General features: G+C 46.9%; 1 protein-coding gene and 1 long non-coding RNA gene across 3 annotated transcripts; one reads left to right on the top strand and one right to left on the bottom strand.

Moving 5' to 3' along the window:
- Positions 1-10,551: 10,551 nt before the first annotated feature.
- LOC120676104 (ATP-dependent RNA helicase DEAH12, chloroplastic-like) lies at positions 10,552-18,520 on the bottom strand. The gene is made up of 3 exons (XM_039957327.1): positions 17,527-18,520; positions 12,938-16,067; positions 10,552-11,959 (listed from the first exon to the last, which is right to left on the bottom strand). The coding sequence occupies exons 1-3, from the start codon at positions 18,388-18,390 to the stop codon at positions 10,749-10,751; spliced, it is 5,205 nt and encodes a 1,734-aa protein (XP_039813261.1). The 5' UTR covers positions 18,391-18,520; the 3' UTR covers positions 10,552-10,748.
- Positions 18,521-18,878: 358 nt separating this feature from the next.
- On the top strand, positions 18,879-20,141 carry LOC120676103. Of its 2 annotated transcripts, XR_005675669.1 has the most exons (4): positions 18,879-19,180; positions 19,499-19,613; positions 19,681-19,767; positions 19,844-20,141. It is a non-coding gene; the product is annotated as an uncharacterized LOC120676103 (long non-coding RNA). The 2 variants fall into 2 exon arrangements; XR_005675668.1 differs by lacking the exon at positions 18,879-19,180 and having other exon boundaries at positions 19,310-19,613.
- Positions 20,142-21,440: the final 1,299 nt, after the last annotated feature.

Below are 21,440 nucleotides of genomic sequence, written 5' to 3'. Positions count from 1 at the left end.
TAGTTTTTGTTATATATCTATATATTATGTCTAGATGCATAGCAAAATGTACGTAACCAGAAGAGCCAAAACGATTAATAATTCAGGTAAAACCCAAAGATATTTCTCCCAGCTGTGCAGTTGAACTCTCTGCAATAGGCGAGAAACCCAAAGATTTTTCTCTGAGCTCGCCGACTGGCTGACATGCGGGCCCGATCGGGCCACAGCCCCTGCCGTCTCTGCACCGGCCTATTCTTCTTTGGACCTGCGCCCGTGGATGGTAGTAAACAAGTCCGTTGTAGACTTGTATATCCTCTCCCCTCCTTTTGCGTCCCAAGCAAACCATTTGCCTCCTTTCTCCACGCTCGAAGCAACTCTGCGGCTCTGCCCCTCCTCATTCTCCCTGTCACACGCAGAGGAGATTCACAAGGAGCTCGAGCTCGGCGCGCCGCCATGGGATCGGGGTCGTGCTGCTGCATGGGGTGCAACGACGACGACAGCGGAGGCGACGCCGGCGGCGGGCTGGACCCCAAGGGGTTCTTCCTCGCCATGATGATCGCCGTGGTGCTCTTCATGCTCTGCCACGTACGGCCGCCCCGCCGGAACTCGTACGTCGTGTACCGCTGCTACTGACGGCTGACGGCCGCTGCCGCCGCCGCCGCCGGAGCGTAAGGAGGACCGATCGATGAAGCCAACTTGAAGGTCTCGCCATACTCTGGTAACTCGATTCGTGGGTCCATCATCCTCTCCTCTGTAGTAGAAAGCAAGCTGAGTGGGCTCTACATTTTCGTTTTCTTTTATTAGCATATAATATAATCAATACGGAACAAGTTTTTAGGTAGAAAAAGCCAGTACATGTTCGATGGGTGATGTATCCAACTGAACTGATCGATTGGAAAGAGAGATCGCACGGAAAGTCTTCTCTCGTCTCCTTATTGATTCGCCTCATGTTTGTATTTTGCTTCACTTTGGTTTTTATTTCTAGTTTTTTTTTTGCGCGACCGTCCCTGAACATGTTTTTCTTTTCGTGATCGTGCTCTTTATTTCTAGCTTGTTGAGCATGTAAAGTATATATTCTGGATTTTGGCAAAGATATACCAGCAGATCTTTGCTCTTTTCGTAGGCACCAAGAACACCAAGATTTACTTTATTTGATAAGCATATGAAACATGTTCAATTTGTTTCACTCTCTGCCAGATCGATAATACCAGGTAGTAATAGGCAGGGTTGTTGTAGTTTCATTGCAATTAACGAATTATCCCATTTTATTGAAAGAAATGCTATTTGTTTTTGTTAATATACCCTAAGCATCTTTGTGCATAGTAGGACATTACATGTAGCCCAATCAATAAACGGAGAGATTAATGAATAATGGACGAAGAAACCAACGAAAGAAACAAACTAAATAGGGCCCCTGGTTTGGGGTCAATACAAAATGCCGATGTGTTTTGTGAGCATCGATAAATTCCGAGTCTTTGGTGGTACTCATAAGAACGGTTGGAGGCGTTTTGGTGGTACGTGCATGGACTTTGCTTTGCTTAAAAGTGCTAATAAAACGTACTCGCATCTTTGGAATGTACATGATGTGAGCTAATCTGTATGGATTAAGGTTGTAAAGGTTAGGTTCACGTCAACCGTTGGCTTTCGATCCTGACCTGGCAGCTGATTTGAAACCTAGCGAGATGCCAAGCATCAGGCTTTGGTCGTCGATGCCATGACATTTTATCTTTTGATCGAGTTGCCGAGCTGCATACGTCACCGGCCGGAGCGCTATGGTGGGTACGGATCAAGCAGTTCCGTGTAATGTCAAGGATGGCCGACATAAATCTCAAAAAAAAAAAGGATGGCCGACATATCAGCCGCCATTCCTGACATGTGCACACGCAAACATGTCACTATCTGAACTTCTCTCTCTCTCTCTCTCTCTCTCTCTCTCTCTCTCTCTCTCTCTCTCTCTCTCTCTCTCTCTCTCTCATGTCTGAACCTCTCCTTTTTTGGGTAATTAAAGATACATTCAATCATCAAAAACAGATAACAGAGGTACGACTGAAACAGCTCCATTAAACATTTTGCAGCGCCTGTTTAACTGGGCATTCAGTAGTGTGACCTATGTGATAGCAGGAGTATAAAAATGGAGGAAATGAAAATTTCCATGCCTCCTTTGCTAATCTGTGAGCATTGTTGTTGTTGTGCGTACTGATCTTCCTACACCGGAAGGTTGAACCTCTCTTTTGGATTCGTGCTATCCAAATCTTTTAACATAATTTATATGTCTCTCCTGTGAACACAACACAGAGGCTGAAGAGACCGGAGATTCAGTTCCATCCATGGTTAGGGACGCTTGCAAATTGCAATGGCACGGTCGGCCCAAAACGCGGCCGTGCGTACGTACGTGCAGTGTGGATTCAGTTGGGACTCGGGAGACAAAGCTGCAACGCAACCAATAGAGGCAGGTCTAGTCTAGGAAGGAAGCGTTCACTGCATCCCAATTCCAACTTCTCTTCGTCAGTCGTCACCGGCTTTTCTTTTCTTTTTTCTTCTTTATCCCAGATGCGTTTGATCTAGTCGGATGAAGTAGTGTTGGCCGCCTGCTTGTACGTTCAGAGCAATCCGCTGTATGCCACCGCCGTAGCAGAGACACACAGAGCAAAAAATAGGCGGCACGGAGCCGCGTTCGTTGCAGATAGCCAAGCAAAGAGGCGGTCATGCCCACGCAGGCCGCCGCCCCACGAGGTGCCCCCTCGAGATGCGCTTCGACCTTGGAATTTGGGATGCCGCCGGCTTGATCTTCTTTTGTGCTGGCCCACAGAGGTTTGATATGGGACATGATCCTCTTTTGTGCTGGCCCACAGAGGCTTGATATGGGATACAGGGGGCTCGCAGGGGCTATGGCCCCCTCTACAAAAAAAAAAACCAATACATAAATATATAGTAGTATATAACAGACGTGACAAGACGTCGCACGTGGGGTAAAAGATTAAATTGAGGCGATTGGAAAAGTTTAAGAATTATCTCCAACAAATTACTTATCCAACTCTCCAGTACTAAATAATTGATGTTTTGGTAATTAGAGTGTTCCAATAAATTACCAATCCAATTTCGTTATCTAAACATTTTAGTAATCACCAAAACACACCTTCCTCCCATCTCAATATGCAGGGTATTCATTATTTACCCTATTCTTGGTGTCTGAATTTTGATAATATGCTTCATCCCTTTACCCTATCCTTGGTTGAATTTTGATAGCCAGCTTCATCCCTCTACCCTATTCTTGGTGATTGAATTTTGATAGTCAGCTTCATCCCTCTACCCTATTCTTAGTGACTGAATTTTGATAATCTGCTACAACAACCATTACTAAAAAAATACAAAAAAAATATTGGTAATGGAGAGAGGGCATATTTTGGGTGTGAGATGTTAGTAATTTATTGAAGATGCTCTAAAATAGTTGTCTTGTAAGTTTAGAAATGAAGTTGAGATTCAGCAAAAAAAAATTAAGGATGAAACTGATTATTTATATATTCGTATGGTTCCTTTGATTTTCTCTACAGTTCCACTGGCAGCGCGAGATAGACCTGCAAGGGTTCGTGGCGTGATGGGTTTGGGCGTTTGGTTAATAAGATTGGGTGGGGATGAGGGAGTCATCTATCCCAGCAAGCATGGAATACTCCGCAAAATAATATTCCGGACCGTCAAAGACCGGGGGACCGAGCGTCCGAGAGCCATGAGAGCGGAGAGCCACGCACGGCTTGAGAGAGCCAGGCAGGCGCCCGCGCTGATGGCCGCCGCGGCAGCGAGCGCGCGGGAGGAAGCGACATGAGCGCTGGTGGCCACGACGCGCTCACGTCGGCGGGCGCGTGGACGACCTCTTTGCGGCGGGCATGTCGGTATGTGGGGAGGAGAGAAAGCAGGTGGGCGGTGAGCATGAGGGTGCGCCCGACGGCGAGCTCACCTGCTCACGGCATGTTGCTTCTCCATGCGTTCTCGCGTCTTTATGCTCTCAATTGGCTAGGTTACACCGTTACAGGCTGTAAACCTGCCTATTTAGCATTTGTGTTTCGACGGTAGTCGACAGTGAAATGTTTGTGGTAACTTTATCTATCTCTAGAGAGATCAAATGACTAGTCTCTTCTTGGAGCCGACTGTATGTTGAGTCTTGTGTTTTGGTTGCCAACTGAACAAAACGTGATCAACTCTAATTAATCCAAGAGAACCATCAAACACCACCCAACCATATATATTCATGTGTTGCAGTTAAAGCTCATTGGGAACAGGCAGTTAAAGCTCACTGGGGGCAAACAGGCATATTGAACTTATTGACAAATAGTAAATTCAAATGGTTAAATCCCAAGACGGAAAGAAGAGTACTCCTAACACAGTATAAGAACAAAAGAACATTTCATTCGCTACTACTTGTTTAGAGTTTAGACAGGGAAATAACACTAGATGCTTTCCCTGGCATAAACTTAATGCTTGTACTACTTTCGTAAACATGTTTTCCAAGATTTTGAAGAGCTTAAAGATAAGATTAGATAAACTTTCTTTCTGCCCGAGTCAATTATTCCACAAAAGATATAATAAAGAATCACACTTTGCATCATTCTCCTCCATCTGTTCCTCGTGCAGCATTCGTTGTCACCTTTCCGCAGCCCACCTTGCTTCACGCTCAATGTGTTCCTTAGCCTGCTGAGATTGCTCGGTGTCCAACCACTGCACGAAATCACATAGAGGCGCTGGAGTCTTCTCCAAATTATGTTAGTAATCAGTAATTGGTCTAGAAATGTGCGGTCCTTGCCGTAACCCTTGGGTGGGTCGTACTCATAGTTGTCGCACATGAAGAATCTCATCTCGAAGTCGTCCCCCAAAACCGAGGACTCCATGAGCTTGCACAAGAAACCGCAAAAGCACATAGGCACCTGGATTCCTTGGGAGACAGTTGCTCCGCTTCCTCCATGGAATATAGGTGGATCCTAAGGACAACATGGTGTTGCACTGTGTGGTGCTTATGGTGTGCAGTTCTTTGGTTCCATGAGCTGTCTGGTGGCCTTATTTATGGACCCAGTTGGAAGACCCATGGGCTATGTCCATGCACCTCCTGAAAAGAATGCAGTGAGTTGTCATATCATTGGTTGGCGTGCGAGCTTCATAGTGTAGCGCGCCGAAAGCCTGCAGCGGGCTAGCCGTCCTAGTGTCACTGCAATGTGGTATCCCATGTACCGTAGACCCTCACGGGGCAAATAGGTGTGCTGGCACTGCACTATCCTATACATAGCCTGCACCGGCCTATTTGTGATAATGACTTGGCACAGTTTAAAGCTGTCAACTTTATCCTGGACATGTTCCATCAGTTAGAAATGGTTGGGTTGATACATTGAATGAACAACATATGAAGGCAATACACAAACGTACATCAACCTTTAGAATACTTCAAGCGGCATACAGACACCATGGATTCGAAACTTTTATAATTTTTGCAGTGGCATGTGGGGCACCTTGCTACCATAAACGAGGGCTGTTTCTAAACCTAACCTTGTTTCTAAACCTAACCTTGTTTCTAAACCTAACCTGCCTTAGGAAATTTAGATAGGCGGATTTTAAACGAATATAATAAAGGTTACACCTAATAGTTCGGCTACCTAGCATATTGTGTGGCGCCTTCGCCATAGTAACCTCCCATTGGTGGTGGTTGTGGCGGTGGCGGTGGTGGCGTCGGTGGCAGATCCCCCTCCTTGTTGTGACAAGTACAGTTGCAGTATGGATCACTGCAGATTGGCTCCTGTGAAACGGCAACATTATTGTTGTCATCATCTTCCATACCGTTGTCACCGATATTCATTTCTAGATCGAAGATACGACTCTGCAGGTACTCAATGTATTCCTGATGTGGATAATAGGAGCTGGATCCACCCACCTAACGAACTCGCATTCATCCGGATCTGCAGAAGACTGAAACATGTATCTGGGGTAAGTAATAGGAACGAAGTGTGATGTGTGTAACAAATAAAGATTAGTTAAAGTTATCCATGCTCGCGGACATTTGAAGAAACGACGGCCTCCATCCTCTCCCTCGATCTTCATCTACACTAAACAGACGTCACCATGCATATATTTTGGCCAATCCTCTTTGCGGTTATCGTATCCTCTCAGAAGTTTTTTGGTAGTGAAGTTACTTTTGCTCTTTATTGGAAACTTTTGCTATGGCCCCCTAAAAAAAAAACCAATACATAGTACTTCTCCTTCCGTATCGTTTTAATTATCGTTCATAGTTCAACCGAAAAGGATCCAAAACAGATACCATTATAATGTAGGCATAAGTGATTGATTATTTTTGCCATTTTTGCCCTCCTCCACTCAGGGTTTTATTTCCCAACCGGAAACCGGTTACCGCCGCCCTCCGGTACCGGTTTACCGGACCGGTTAGGCCGGTAACCGGTGGAAACCGGTTGAATTCAAATCCAAATTCAAATAAATTCAAATTTTCCCGTGCAACCGGTTCCGACCGGTTTACCGGCCGGTTTTACCGGTTTACCGGTCGGTTTGACCGGTTTGAAATTCAAAAGCTCCCGTGCAACCGGTTTACCGGCCAGTTTTACCAGTTTACCGACCGGTTTGACCGGTTTACCGGCCGGTTTGACCTGTTTGATCGGTGGGCCTTCATGGGCCGGCCCATTTTTTTTCTTTTTCTTTTTTGATTTAACTTTAAATTCCCACAAACTATACTAAATGAATGAATTTTTGAGAAAATTTGACACCATTAGATTCATCACACCTTGAAGTATTTTTAGGAATTTTTTGGGAATTTTTCATTTTTTGAATTCAAATTTAAAATTTGAATTTTGGCCGGTTGGGTACCGGCCGGAACCGGAACCGGACCGGACCGGTTTGACCGGTAACCGGTCAAACCGGACCGGTTTCCACTGATTAGGTTAACCTTGCCTCCACTACGGCTGCTTTCCTCCTCCGCTGCTGTCGCTTCCATCGATTAGATGCTTCCAGGCTCCAGCCGCTTCTGCTTCTCATCATCCTCCTCCGCTTGTCCCCATGGCTGCCACCACTTTGTCCTCACGTGTTCCATCCATCTCCACACGTTGATGCTGCAGCATCCGGCGGCAGCAACGATGACGCGCACCAAAAAGGCAAGCAACAACGAGATAGAGTAGAGCATAAGTCTGTCTGCACTCATATTCCTCTAAAATAATCCTCTATAAAAACTATTTCCGTCTAATCATCAAAATTCTTTCCTCTATTTTCAATTTCTCCAAATCCATTCAGCCTCTGTACCTCCCTCTCTATCAACTAACAACCTGTGAGGCCCACGCGTCATATTTCTTTTTCATTTTTTACCAACCGAGCCCTCTCTCCCTACCATTCTCTCTCTCTCTCCCGGACCCTCTCTCTCCCGGTGGCGGCCGGCCCTCCGTCCCTCCCTCCATCGCCGGCGGCCGGCCCTCCGCGAGGCCGGGCCCCTGCCCCTCCTCTCCTCCAATGGAGGCGCGCCCTGGCCCTGGCCCCTCCTCCCTCTCCGTCAGCGCGGCGGCCGCGGCCCCTGCCCCTCCGCTCGCGCCGGCCGCGGTGGCGTGGCGACGGCGGGGACGAGCCGAGCCGTGCGGGCCGCTCCCGGCACCGCTCGAGGGTGGCCTTCCCCGCGCGCTCCACCTCCGCGGCACGGCACCGGGTCGCGGATACCTCCCGCGCGGCCTCCGCGTGCGCCGCGCCGCACCGGTCGAACGCCGCCGCGGACGAGGACGCTCCAGAGGCCCTCGGCGGAGAGGTGGCCCGGCGACGCATCTGGCGCGCGGCCGTGGGAAGCGTGGCCGCGGGCGAGCAGGAGCTGCGCGCGGCGCCCCTACCGCCCGCCCGCCCTCCCGGCCGCGAGGAGGACGACTAGAGCGGCGACGAGCAGCGGGGGAGGCGGCGCGGTGCGCGCGCGAGCGACCCCCTCCCCTGCTCCCTCAGCCGGCGAGGCGGAGCTACGAACGCGCTCGCCGCCGTCTCGCCACACCGCCGCTGCGCCATGGCCGCCGTTGTGGTGCCCTCTCCTCCCATGGAGATGCGGCCTCCCATGGCGGCGCGGCGAGCGGCCAGGGCGGGCGAGGGCGGGGGTCCGGCGCGGCATAGCAGAGGCTAGGCAGGGCGGAGGCGCACCGTGCGGCGGGCCGGAGGCGCGCCGGTGAGCTCCGATGGCGGCGGCGCGCAGGGACTCCGGAGCAGGCGAGGGCGGCGTCCCATTCTCGGCCTCGCCTGCTCCCCTGCTCGGGAACGGCGCGGCTCGGCATCGAGGCGGCCGGCGCACGCGCGGCGGGGCGGCGGAGGCCCGAGCGTTGGCGGCACAGTGCAGGCCACGCGGCGGCGGAGGCCCGAGCGTTAGCGGCGCGACGGGCAAAGGCGCTCTGGCGCCGGCGGAGCACGGCCACGGCGAAGGGGCGGGATCAGCCGGATAGTTGGCACCACGCGGGCCCACGCTGGGATACCGGAGGTCCTCTGCGTCCTCTTGAAATGGCGGAAGCACACCCCTCCGCTTGGGTTGCGGAAGCGATACCGGACCCCGGTGCAGTTAATTTTACGCAAAACGCGTACTGCAGGAGCGTATAGCGTTCCCCGATGCGGACAGCCAAAGGGGCGTGGCAAGGGCAGGGTAGCCATGGGGAGAAGCTCGGATGGGCCGGCCGATTGGAGCAGCTAGGATGAAGTGTCACAGGGAGCACCTCGGATGGGTCGACCGCGGCGATCGGAGTAGCTCCGACGAGCCGGCGGTGGGGGCACCGGGCGACCACTCGGCCTGTGGTGCCATTCTCCACCGGACGCAAAGTGTCGGCTGCCGGTAGCAGCATGAAACAAAGGACACTATCTTGAGGCTGATTGGAGTAAAGGCATCAATAGAATTTTACACATTTCTTATTTTTTCTATAGCTGTCGGAAACGACATTTAAATCGATACAGAGAGAGTGTATAACAGATGTGACAAGACTATGATAAAGAATTAAATTGAGCCGAATGGAAAAGTTTGAGGATTATCTTCAACAAATTACTCATTCCACTCCCCAGTACCAAATAATTGATGTTTTGGTAATTAGAGGGCTCCAACAGATTACCAATCCAATTTTGTTATCTAAAAATTTTTAGTAATCACTAAAACACACATCTCTCTCATCTAAATACGAAGGGGATTCATTCCTTACCCTATCCATCCCTCTACTCTATCCTTGATGATTGAATTTTGATAGTCTGCTTTATTCCTCTACTCCTACTCTTGACCGAAAGCAACCATTACCGGAAATATAAAAATAAAATACTGGTAATCGAGAAAGTGTGTGTTTTGGGTGTGTGGTATTAGTAATTTATTGAAGGTGCTCTAAAATAGTTATTTTGGAAGTTTAGAAACGAAGTTGAGATTCAGCTAAAAAATTGAGGATGAAACTGATTATTTATATATTCGTATGGTTCCTTTGATTTTCTCTACAGTTCCACTGGCAGCGCGAGATAGACCTGCAAGGGTTCGTGGCGTGATGGGTTTGGGCGTTTGGTTAATAAGATTGGGTGGGGATGAGGGAGTCATCTATCCCAGCAAGCATGGAATACTCCGCAAAATAATATTCCGGACCGTCAAAGACCGGGGGACCGAGCGTCCGAGAGCCATGAGAGCGGAGAGCCACGCACGGCTTGAGAGAGCCAGGCAGGCGCCCGCGCTGATGGCCGCCGCGGCAGCGAGCGCGCGGGAGGAAGCGACATGAGCGCTGGTGGCCACGACGCGCTCACGTCGGCGGGCGCGTGGACGACCTCTTTGCGGCGGGCATGTCGGTATGTGGGGAGGAGAGAAAGCAGGTGGGCGGTGAGCATGAGGGTGCGCCCGACGGCGAGCTCACCTGCTCACGGCATGTTGCTTCTCCATGCGTTCTCGCGTCTTTATGCTCTCAATTGGCTAGGTTACACCGTTACAGGCTGTAAACCTGCCTATTTAGCATTTGTGTTTCGACGGTAGTCGACAGTGAAATGTTTGTGGTAACTTTATCTATCTCTAGAGAGATCAAATGACTAGTCTCTTCTTGGAGCCGACTGTATGTTGAGTCTTGTGTTTTGGTTGCCAACTGAACAAAACGTGATCAACTCTAATTAATCCAAGAGAACCATCAAACACCACCCAACCATATATATTCATGTGTTGCAGTTAAAGCTCATTGGGAACAGGCAGTTAAAGCTCACTGGGGGCAAACAGGCATATTGAACTTATTGACAAATAGTAAATTCAAATGGTTAAATCCCAAGACGGAAAGAAGAGTACTCCTAACATAGTATAAGAACAAAAGAACATTTCATTCGCTACTACTTGTTTAGAGTTTAGACAGGGAAATAACACTAGATGCTTTCCCTGGCATAAACTTAATGCATGTTTTCCAAGATTTTGAAGAGCTTAAAGATAAGATTAGATAAACTTTCTTTCTGCCCGAGTCAATTATTCCACAAAAGATATAATAAAGAATCACACTTTGCATATACATCCAGTGGACAAATTTCTATGACATGAGTGAAATCAAGGATGACAGCTTAAAAGGGTCACCATGCACTAATGCTCTAGAATGTCCTGGATAAGATTTTTATAAAAATGATAAAGCACCAATGATATTCACGGCACAGAAATAGATGGGGAACCATGGGGGATCAGAAGATTATATACATATACTATTTGGTGGAAGGAATCGACTTACTATATCGTACACCAGATGATTATTCGTGCATATGTACAAATTTACATCAAGATTCTACATAAGTTGCTAATAGGATAGGTGCACAGACCTGAGATGGCTATAACACTCCTCACTGCTCTTGAATTTCTCCAAGCATGCCCAACAGATGTGGCTGCCACACCTACACTCAACATGGTTGCAACCTTCAGTTTTCTCAATTGTATATCCACATGAAGGACAACTCTTCACGTTCTCCTTCCCTTTGCGCCATTCACGCAAAGTTGCATCTGGGTCTGCCTTGTATTCTTTGTATGCCTCACAAGATATGAATGGATGGTACTCGAGATGGCACTTGGTACAGATCTCTACATAGCAAGACCCACAGACAAAAGGTTTGCCTTCTGCATCTGCAGGAGCTACTTGGTAAATGGACGTGCAGTCAGGTGTGGTGCAGAAGCGGTATAATCCTGGGCTAGATGCAACAAATGCATTCAAGGAAGCTCTAAACAGCTCATCAAGCTTGTCAGGCAGGAGAGACCTCAGATCTACAAGGAGGAGGAGCTTCTTGCACTCATTTTTAAGGCAACAAAGAGGGAAACCATCCTGTGATTTCATGGCAGATTCACACTGATCCACCAAACAAGCCTTACAAAACATGTGGCCACAGGATTCGAGCTTAAATGGATCTTCGAGCTCACAAAAGCAAATAGGACATGCATTCTCTGACAACAGTTGACCCAGAGAATTGTGGCCACTAGAGGTTATCAGTTCAGATATCATCTCTTCCACCCTTTGCTTATCTTCCTTGCTGCCTCGAACATATAGCACATGTTGTCGTGTGTTTAACTGAAGCTCTGCAGAAGGTACCTCTTTCTTAAATCCTTCTAGATCAGCTCCAAATTTTTTTATTACTTCCTTCATCAAGTTTGGTGGGAGGTTCCGGCCACGAAGACGAACTTCATGTGGCTTCTTCTCATGGAGCTGTAGAAGTGCATGAACCAATTTTTCCTCAGCTGCTGCCACCTGGTCTGTGTGTCCAAAGACTTTAGTGTTCAGGCTTTGCCTGTCATAGTGAATGTAAGTACCAGTCTCTTGTTCAACTGATCTCAAATGTGCCAAACCATCACGCGACAAGAGTAATTGAACAGCGCTTAACGTCAGATCAGGGTGGTTTATGGTTTTGCCTTCCATCAAAAGCTCAAGAGGTCTTCTCAAATCTGCTATGGTCTTTGTTGCATTTGCAGTGAGTTTAACCCGGAAATTGCCATTCTCATTCTTCTCTAAATTGTAAGATACACCTGCATGCAGAAACATCAATTGATCAAGACTTTAAACTAACCAGTGTGTTCAAAGACTATGCAGTCTCGAAGAAACAGATAACAAAGTGGTGCACTAGGAGCTACTTAAGACGGCCAGCAATACAATTAGATGTGTTAGGCTATTGCCATTATCTTTAATGGTTTATTTCACAGGACAGCTCACTTCACTTTATTCTTTATTACTGGATCTGCTAGCAAAGTCTACAGTGGTTCTGAAAATGTCACTTCTGAACACAAGGAACACAACTATGAATTAACATATCAATAATACAGCCAAAAAATTAGTAGCATCATACATGTATGATTACCTTACCCACATTCTTCTGACAGATAATTGGATATTATTTGCTGATTTGAAGGCATTTTGAATTTTCATTGATTTTGCACCCAGTGCATTCAAAAACACTTTTACATTGGGATAGGAGCAGATGACACTGAAATTTTACCCTTTTCGAACAGATAAAGTTCAAATAAAGAAATCTACCTAAATGCTCATTTGTGTGAGTGAAGACATGAGGCACAAAAAGATAACTGGATACATCCTAACATGGTCATCTCTTGAACCATTAAATAGGCTAGATTTCAAATTCTTCCAGAAAAAAAAAAGGACAGCAAAGCTAAGTGCGAAAAATAAAAAGTAGCTTTCTATGGAGAAATGGGAAGGAGAAAGGATTTTGGAACAGAATGAGGAGATTAGAATGAAATGCTAGAAAGGATGGCTAACACTTTGTAACTGGCTTGTATAAACTGAAGAACGGGGAGACAGACAAACAAGAATAGAACAAAGACAGAAGAGCAGGGTATGGTTCCACCAACAGAACACAAGGACCATTAAAGGAAGGTAATTTTTTTAACATACAAGAACATGGCATTAACAGGGAAGGCAGAGTATGTTGCGACAAACAGAGAAGTGGGAAGATAGAAGCAAATTTTCTAACAGATGGATTGAAGCCATACCTTTTTGGCTTCTGAAGCTCTCGAGCAAAGAACCAACTGCCTGGCTGATAACATTGTAAATGCGTGTCGGACAGGAAACAGTACTATGAAAAACATGTTGGCATTGTATTATCTGCCAAGGAAGACAACAAGGAAGAACACTTCCTTGAAGATGGTCCAGTGCTGTTGCAGCCTCTCTATGCATACTTCCATCAAAGGTTATGCTAGCTCTCATCATTGAGTCTCTCTCTTCTGGATTGAACACTTGCACACGGAAATTTTGTCCAGGAAAATTCTTATTTGGCATGAATTGAGATATCTCTCTCATCAGTGCTTCTTCACATTCCGAAACAGAGGGGCCAACTGTTGATGGTCCTCTAAGCAGGCGGATACCAAGGATTGTCCTGGTTGTTGTACCACGAAAAGCATCATACAATTCTGGCTCTGTTACATGGAAAGGAACCCCTGTGACAAAGACACAGTTCTCATACTTCTTACTAACCTCACAATTGAGGTACCTCCAACCAACTCCTAGGGCAAAGCAGTCCTTTACAACAAATTCAGCTTCTCCACTAGCACATATTACAAGTGCATGTCCCCTGCTTGGCTTACGTGGCCAAGATACTTTAGCTTTTACTGCAGGAAATGGTAACCCTGGATTCCTGTAAGAGCATACAGGAACCACTTTTAGCAAGGAACCATGAAATTCGATCCCATTCAATTTCGAAATAGCATCCTCAGCATTTTCTGGTGTTAGGAATGTAAACTTTCCCCACTTCATTTCATCTGAGGTTGCCTGAAAACCCCCGAATATATAAAAATTAGCTATACTAGGGACGTGATCATCCACCAAACGAATTAGCTCCTTCTCATCTATGTCACAAGGATTCTGATGCAGAATCTCCACTGTTAGATACCTCTTCCCAAGTTCCAAATGCTTGATTTCACCACCTGAGCCAAATAGTGCAAGAACAGAGCAACCAGGTCTTCGCTCGTCACATTCATTTCTCAGTAACTTAGCTTCAAATTCCAAAGCATCGTTAACAATGCAAAAGACCTTTTCCATATCATGTTGTTTAGCATATAACAAAACTTCATTGCCATTGAAGTCTATATCAACTGTTATTCGGTCATCTCTGCAGCCCTCCCTCAGCAGTGAAACAACTTTGTGCAGATTTTGGCCAGATTTACCACAAAATCTTCTCAGTGATTTATTTCCAATCCCAGTAATCACTTTCCTCTGCAATTTATTCATCTCCAATTCTTTAATAAAAGACATGGGGTAAACTGTACACAAGGCATCATGATCAACAGCTGTTACACACACCAAATACTGATTAGGGACTGACAAGATTTCTGCAAATACCACCCATTCAGGCTTGCTATCATAAATAAATAATGAGCATGAAGGGTGAAGCTGCACAGGTTGATCTGCTGAAATCACCTGATAACCAAACTTTTCATGTCCAGAAAACATAGCAAGATTGCCTCTAAGAGATGATAGAATGATCCTCTTTAACGAAGCATCATGCAAAGTAGGCTCCTCAGGGTTCCAACGCCAATAACTTGGAATAATAATGTTCAGTTCATGCTTTAGACAATTTTCAAGTTCAGATATAGTTTCCTGGCACCTCCTCAGGGTCTTGGCATTGATACTATTCTGCCAGCACCAGACATTCTTGTTCGCATGACCATCCTCCCACTTCTTATAAACAGCAAGTGAAGTGAAAAGGTCTCCATCAGGGTGACAGAATGGGACTTTCCGACGGTCAGCTTTATATTTCTCCTCATTAGTGCCCACTCTACAAAATATGCTACTAGAATTAGCCATAACAGCGGCTAGGACTACACCTTCTTTCTTCAGACCAGAACTGAAGCAATCAAGCATGATTTTCCCAAGCCTTGGTTCAATTCCTAATTTGACCAGGTGGTGTCCGATATCAGTTAGCTCAAACCCATTATATTTACATTCTATGGCACCTAGTTGCTCAAGATTATTCACAGCCATATTGATGGCCTCTGGATCTGGAGCATCAACAAACTCAAAATTTTGTACATCCCCAACACCCAAAGCAAGTATTCTCAGGACAGCAGTGCCAAGATGAACTTTACGGATTTCAGGTTCTTGATGCACTTCCATCATACCGAAGTCAGATTCTGAGTAAAGCCTGTAACATTTGCCTGCTCCTGTTCGACCAGCTCGGCCAGCACGTTGATTAGCAGAACTTTGAGAAATCCAATTGACTTTCAGTATATTGAGTCCACTACTAGGAATAAATCTGCATTCCTTGGCCAGGCCACAATCAACAACATACTTCACATCTTTTATGGTCAATGATGTTTCAGCTATATTTGTGCAGAAGATAATCTTCCTCTTTCCAGGATAGCTTTTGAATACCTGACTCTGTTCTACATGTGAAAGCTTTCCATGCATCGGAAGCACCACAGCATTTGGATCACTGAAGGATTCACAGGACCATTCTACTTCCAGTTGAGATGTCAAAAAAGCAAGTATAGCACCCTCTTCTTCATTCTTGTGGATGAAGCTAACCATTCTTACAACATCAGTAACATAGGAAGCAGTAGCACAAGCAACAGAACAAATACTTTGCAAAGGATTCAAGGAAGCCTCTGCTGATATGTCTGGGACATACTTAATTTCAACTGGGAAACTTCGCCCTTTAACATGAAATGTTTGACAACCATAAAAGTACTCCATAAGTCTGTCAGCATCAGCAGTGGCAGACATTATAATAAGCCGCAGATCCAGCCTATCAAGCAGCTTGTTCTTGATCATAGCTAACAGAAGATCAGTATTCAAGCTTCTTTCATGAGCTTCATCTACAATAATATACGAAATGCCATCCAGGCCCTTATCACTCATGCAGTGATGCAAAAGACAACTGTCTGTGGTGAATATAATCTCAGAGCCAAAACCTTGAGAATTTAAGAAGGTTGAATATGACATCACAGAATTGTTCCCATAACAGCCATTGCTTTCTTCATCTACTCTATGTGCTAAAGATATAGCAGCAATCTTTCGAGGTTGAGTACAGACGATGGAACCACCGGCAGCAAGACCCGAGTCTGCAAGAAACTGAACCAACTGTGTGCTCTTCCCAGAACCAGTTTCCCCTATCAAGATCATGACCTAAAGAAAATAGAGATCATTAAATTTAGATCACAAAGAAATTTTCTAGCTGACGTGCTGTGCGTATAAATTCAAATGGATGAATGATAGCAAATAGCATAAATTGCTCCCACACAAACATTGAACAAGCCAAACATTAAAAGTTTGATGCCTCATGCACTTAGGGGTCTGCACAAAGCATTTAGGATTACAGGCGCTTCTAGATGGTTACTATCTGACCGCCACGGTGGAGGGCAGCCCAATCTTTCCAGGCACTTATTAACAGAGTAGCCGCTCCACTTGGCAGTCGGACACTAGGTCCTTGCATGATTAACATTTCTAGCCTGAGCGCAACAACTAATGAATGGTAATTGGATTTAATTCGTTCAAGCCTAGTTGACCCCAAGAGCTCTCCTCTGCTCTATGAGCATGATTGGTCCAAAGTCCGAACTAAACGCATGCAAGGCCTGAGCAAAACTAAAATGAGTCTATGGTTCTGAAGTATGAATAAAAGGCCAGAGGAGAACTCTAACACAGCAGCAGAATGAGAGTTTCTCCTGCTATGGTCTCTAAACAATACCCAGTACAACTGACTGATCAATCCCTCGAAAATTCCAGCCTCACTTAATCGATGAAGAAGCAGGGTGTGATAAGGACAAGAACAGTTCAGTAAAGAAAAGGCAGATGCTTGTGGTAATGTGGTTAGTATTGGAGGCGAAAGGCACTTAAATGGCTCTTAAGTTTTTCAATATACTCCCTCCGTCCCATTTTATTTGCACGTATGCAGTTTAAAAAAAATCCCACAATAACGGGCTCCATGGCACTGCTAGACCGGTGAACTGTGGTGGCTGCGGTGGTTGCAGACGTGAACATAAAATATGCAAACAGCTGGAGCAATCTCATCCACACAAGCGGAGGCAAAAAAAAAGGAAAAAAAATCTCACAGCTGGAGTAATCATGGTTTGTATACTTACTGTAGATGTCAGGCCCTTTTTTTTAGGGGCAGTTTGGTAATTTCACAGCTTCCTTAAATGCCTCCCCCTCATCCTAGACGTGCAAATAAATTGGGACGGAGGGAGTATTTAAACGTCTGCAAATAGGTGTTCCATTGTAGGTTGAGGTTCTTATGTGAATGCCTATTGATATTCTCTCAAGCGCCTCCCTGTTGTACATGCCCTACTAAACTTTCTTCTAATACTCATCAGAAAGCACAAGCAAGGGTGTTCTTTCAGTATGCATCAAAATCCAAAACTGAGGCCACAAATCAGTTAACTCAGGATGCTGGACAACCCATCCAAACAAAGTCGAACATCTAGATGGCGCATCATTGTATTTGATAATGCACCCACAACCAAACACCAAACACGACACTTATCCAGAGTTGTAAGCATACTAAGCACGAACCTTCAAATAATTTACATGGTATTGCATTTCCCTCGAAATTAAAATCACGTAGTGAATTCAAATAAACCATCGTTACCTGGTTAGTGAAAATGTGATTGAGAATCCTCCTGCGGTACGCATAGATTGGCAGGCCCTCCTTGAGCCTCCGGCACTCACGCAGCATTATCTTGTGCACCCTCGCAAAGTCCACTTCCACACCTTGCACAGACCCAAAAACGTCCACCCCCTCCTCCTCATCATCAGTCTCACGCAGCATTGCGCGTCGTATCGACCTCATTGCCACCTGATACTCCGCAATTTTGGCGTCCACCAATTCCTTCTCCGCCTCGAGTGTCTTCATCTCGAGATTGAGCTGATCAAAGTCGCGGAAGCGATTTGGCGAGCGCAGGCGGCGCTTCACAGCCTGGATGGACGCTGCGAGTTCAGCAGACCGGGCGGCCGAGAGGGCCGAGAGGTCCGAATCGAGGAGGCGGGAGGCGTGGACCGCGAAGAGTGAGGCAATTAGCGGGGAGGCGTGGGCTGCGAGGGTGGGGTCCTGGAGTTCCAGGGTGAGGAGGTGATGCCCCTCGAGGCGGCGCGCCCAGAGCTCGGCCGCGGCGGCCGCGGCCTCGCGGAGGGTGCGGAAGACGAGGCGCGCGGCGAGGCGGCCCGAGGAGTTGACGGAGAGGCTGGCCGGGGCCGGGGACGGGAGGGCCCCGACGAGGGCCTCCACCTCAGTTGCGGTTGGCGCGGAGTAATCGGGACCCGTGCGGAGGAGGAACACGGCGAGCTGCGGCGGGGGATGCGACGGCTGCACGGGGCGGTAGCGTTGGGGCTGGGGCTGGGGCTGGTACTGGTGCTGATTGTGGTAGTGGTGGTCGCGGTAGTCGCGATGGCGGTGCGGAGGAGGCGGGGCCCAGTCCGGCGGGCGGAAGGGACGGCGGTCCTGAGATCCGAGCATGGCTGCGGTGGCGACGGCGAGGGGCGATGGCGTGGGTTCCAAGGGTTTGGGGGAGGGTTTTTTTTTGGGGAAGGTTTTGGAGAAGGCAAAATTAGCCCGTGGGCACTCTTCGATTGATGCTTTTGCTGCAGCCCACTAAGGGTGCGTTTAGTTCCCAAAAGAAAAAAAATTTGAATGTCTCGTCAACGTTTGACCAGATGTCGGGAGGATTTTTCGGACACTAATTAAAAAACTAATTTCAGAACTCACTTGGAAACCGCGAGACGAATCTTTTAAAGCCTTTGACCGCGACATTAGCACATGTGGGTTACTGTAGCACTTATGGCTAATCATGCACTAATTAGGCTTAAAAAATTCGTCTCGTCGTGTACATCCAAACTGTGTAATTAGTTTTGTTATTTAATTACATTTAGTGCTTCATATATGTGTTTAAAAGGGAGGTGAAAATTTTTGGGTGAAAATTTTTGGGAACTAAACGGGGCCTAACAAAAAACGGTTTGGCTATTTGCTGCTAGACACCGGACTCAATTGTAAAGGCAGCTGGAATAACAGATTTACCCCGTTGTCTTTTCCCCTCCCAACTCATTCCCTACTTGCCTTCTCAGGGCTAGCTGCTCGCACGAGAGAAGCGGCGGGGTCACTGCTGCATCCCAGACAGCGCCGCCCTGGCCGCCGGCGCGCAGCCCCTCCGGCGGATCTCCTCCCCAACCCACCTCACTCGCGGCGCGGGTCGTGCTTGACGGGCGACAGCAACCGGAGGTTGGAGGCACGCGACCTTGGCCTACCAGAGGTACAGTGCGACCACACCAAGCGGCAGTTGGTAGAAGATGGAAGCTCCACGATTTCTCAATGAGATTTTTCCAGAGGATCAAATGATCTTTCATGGGTTCCCGATGGATAAGTTTTCTTCCAATTTTTCCTAGTGTTAGTTTTTAACTTTGACCTTGATTCGGCGAAATAGGCCATACTGGGTGTTAATTCTACTTCAATTTGTGCCAATGTTTGTGTAGGATGGATCCCAGTTCGTCCTATAGGCTTGCTGTGCTGTCGGTGCTTATGTGAAATTGACTGATGATGGTGGCAGCATAACATGCCTTGTGTGTTGCAGGGAATCACCGAAACCTTAGATGCCCAAATTATTGCAGTATCTTCATCTGAAACTACACCATCCCTTTTGGAGCCTCTAGTTCAGGAAACTGTCGAAGTAGCCCAGTGACAAGAAGGTATTGCATTTTCCTGATTGTATTACTATCATAACTACAATTTTACATGCTTTCTACCTATATGTAGTATGTCAAGAAAAATGCTGGAATATGACTTGTCTACACCAACTAGAGCCATGACACTAGTTTCTACACCAAGCCCTGTCACAAGAAGGTACTGCAACTTCAATCTCTGTGCCTTTATGCTTTTTATCTATATTTATTTCACACAACTTTATATACATTTACAGCCGTAAGAGGATACTTGAACTTGAAGACACTATAGAGCCTGTTCAATGTCTTGCTTTATCCCCAGTTCCTATCAATGGCAAGGGAAAGCCAAAAAAAATGAAGGTTGTCAGATCCAAGAAAACATAAGCTATGTAGTGATATTTTCCTGTAATGTTGCTGTTCAAAGCATGACCTTGTAATATGTGGTCTTGTAATGTGTGGATCTATGGTTGGAGCATGATATTTTGTTGGACCTGCTACTTCCGTTTGAATCTGTAGTATTATTTTAAGATAAAATGATATTCACTTGCTCTATCATATTGCACTGTTATGCTGTTCAAATATTCCCCTGTTATGGTGTTCAAATGTTTATTTGAAGGGGTAAGGGTATTTTTGTCCAGAAATGTTGTTTACTTACTTGTTTGAGTGAGATATATTATTATAACAGCTATGATGTCCAGCAGCAAATTGACATGTTTGAGCAGTGTGTTTTGGCAAATCTCTTCTTTTTTAGTGTCCTGTGGCAAAAACCACAATTGAGTGATGTCCAGCAGCCAATTTTCCCTTTGGAGAAGCGGGGAGGGGAACGGCGATTGGAGATTGGAGTTGAGGGGAGGAGGCCGAGGTGGGAGACGAACAGAATCAGATCTTCAATTCAAAACGGGGTCTTCAATTCGCTTGGAGGACATAATTGAACCCAAGTTTAATAGTTGAAGGATTAAATTGGCCAAAACAAAAGTATAAGGACGAACTTGATCCTTTGCCAAAAATTTAGGGACCATTTTGACTATTTTGCTTTTCTACTTCCCACTACGACAGTGTCCAGGCAAACACTACGGTAAGATATGCAAATCAAACAAACAAAAAAAGTATAGAAAAATATAAATTTAAGATCCATGAAAATAGAAACGATACAAATAAAGTTATTATAATGATTACATAACATAAACAATTTCGCTCTGTTCGTTTGGTTTGTCAGCCAACCAGCCAGCAATACTGTTCTCTCATACTAAATCAGCACCAGCCACCAGCTACCAGCTAGTTAGCAGTACTGTTCTGACGGGGGAGTAAACCCAGGATCCCTAACAGGCCCGACTTGTGTGGAGCAAGGCCCAGCAGACTTATTGGGCCAAGGACGGGACGGCCCGCTAACCTGCGCGGGGAGCTACCTTCGCTGCTAAGCCAACGCGTCCGGGAGCCCGACCTCCCGGGACACGTGGCGGCCCTGCGACCCAACGCCCCGGGTCAGAGCCATGCCGGTGACCCGAGATGTGCGCTCCAAGGGCGCCGCGCCTCCTGACAGCCGTGCCGGCAAAGACAGGCTCCGTGCAAGCCCCAAGATGCCAGCCCTCCTTATCTTGCGGCAAGGGCTAAGCCAGCGGGACTCCCTGACAAGGGGACAGTGCCGCTCGAGCGGGCCCCTTGACACAACGGGAGGGGACGTCCGCAGACGCTGCCTCCCCTCGCCGTAATGATGGCTGCCTCAGTGCACCGCCACAGTACGCCAGCAAGCGTAACCAGACGCCCCCGGCCAGGCCTCGGTAAGACGCCTCTCACCGGGCGCGCCGTCCGGTGGCAGATCTACGTAAGATAGCCCCGCGGATAAGGAACACAGGC

This window comes from Panicum virgatum, chromosome 5N (assembly GCF_016808335.1).
Source record: "Panicum virgatum strain AP13 chromosome 5N, P.virgatum_v5, whole genome shotgun sequence".
Lineage (NCBI taxonomy): Eukaryota > Viridiplantae > Streptophyta > Magnoliopsida > Poales > Poaceae > Panicum > Panicum virgatum.
Note: the sequence above shows the minus strand (reverse complement) of the source record. Positions and strands in the feature narration are given on the sequence as shown.

Excerpts from the sequence above, each read along its gene's own strand:
- LOC120676104 (XM_039957327.1), bottom strand. The coding sequence starts at position 18,390 with ATGCTCGGATCTCAGGACCGCCGTCCCTTCCGCCCGCCGGACTGGGCC. Across the intron at positions 16,068-17,526 it reads ATCACATTTTCACTAACCAG|GTCATGATCTTGATAGGGGA; the intron begins GTAACGATGGTT and ends TATTTTCTTTAG. Across the intron at positions 11,960-12,937 it reads GAGCTTCAGAAGCCAAAAAG|GTGTATCTTACAATTTAGAG; the intron begins GTATGGCTTCAA and ends TTCTGCATGCAG.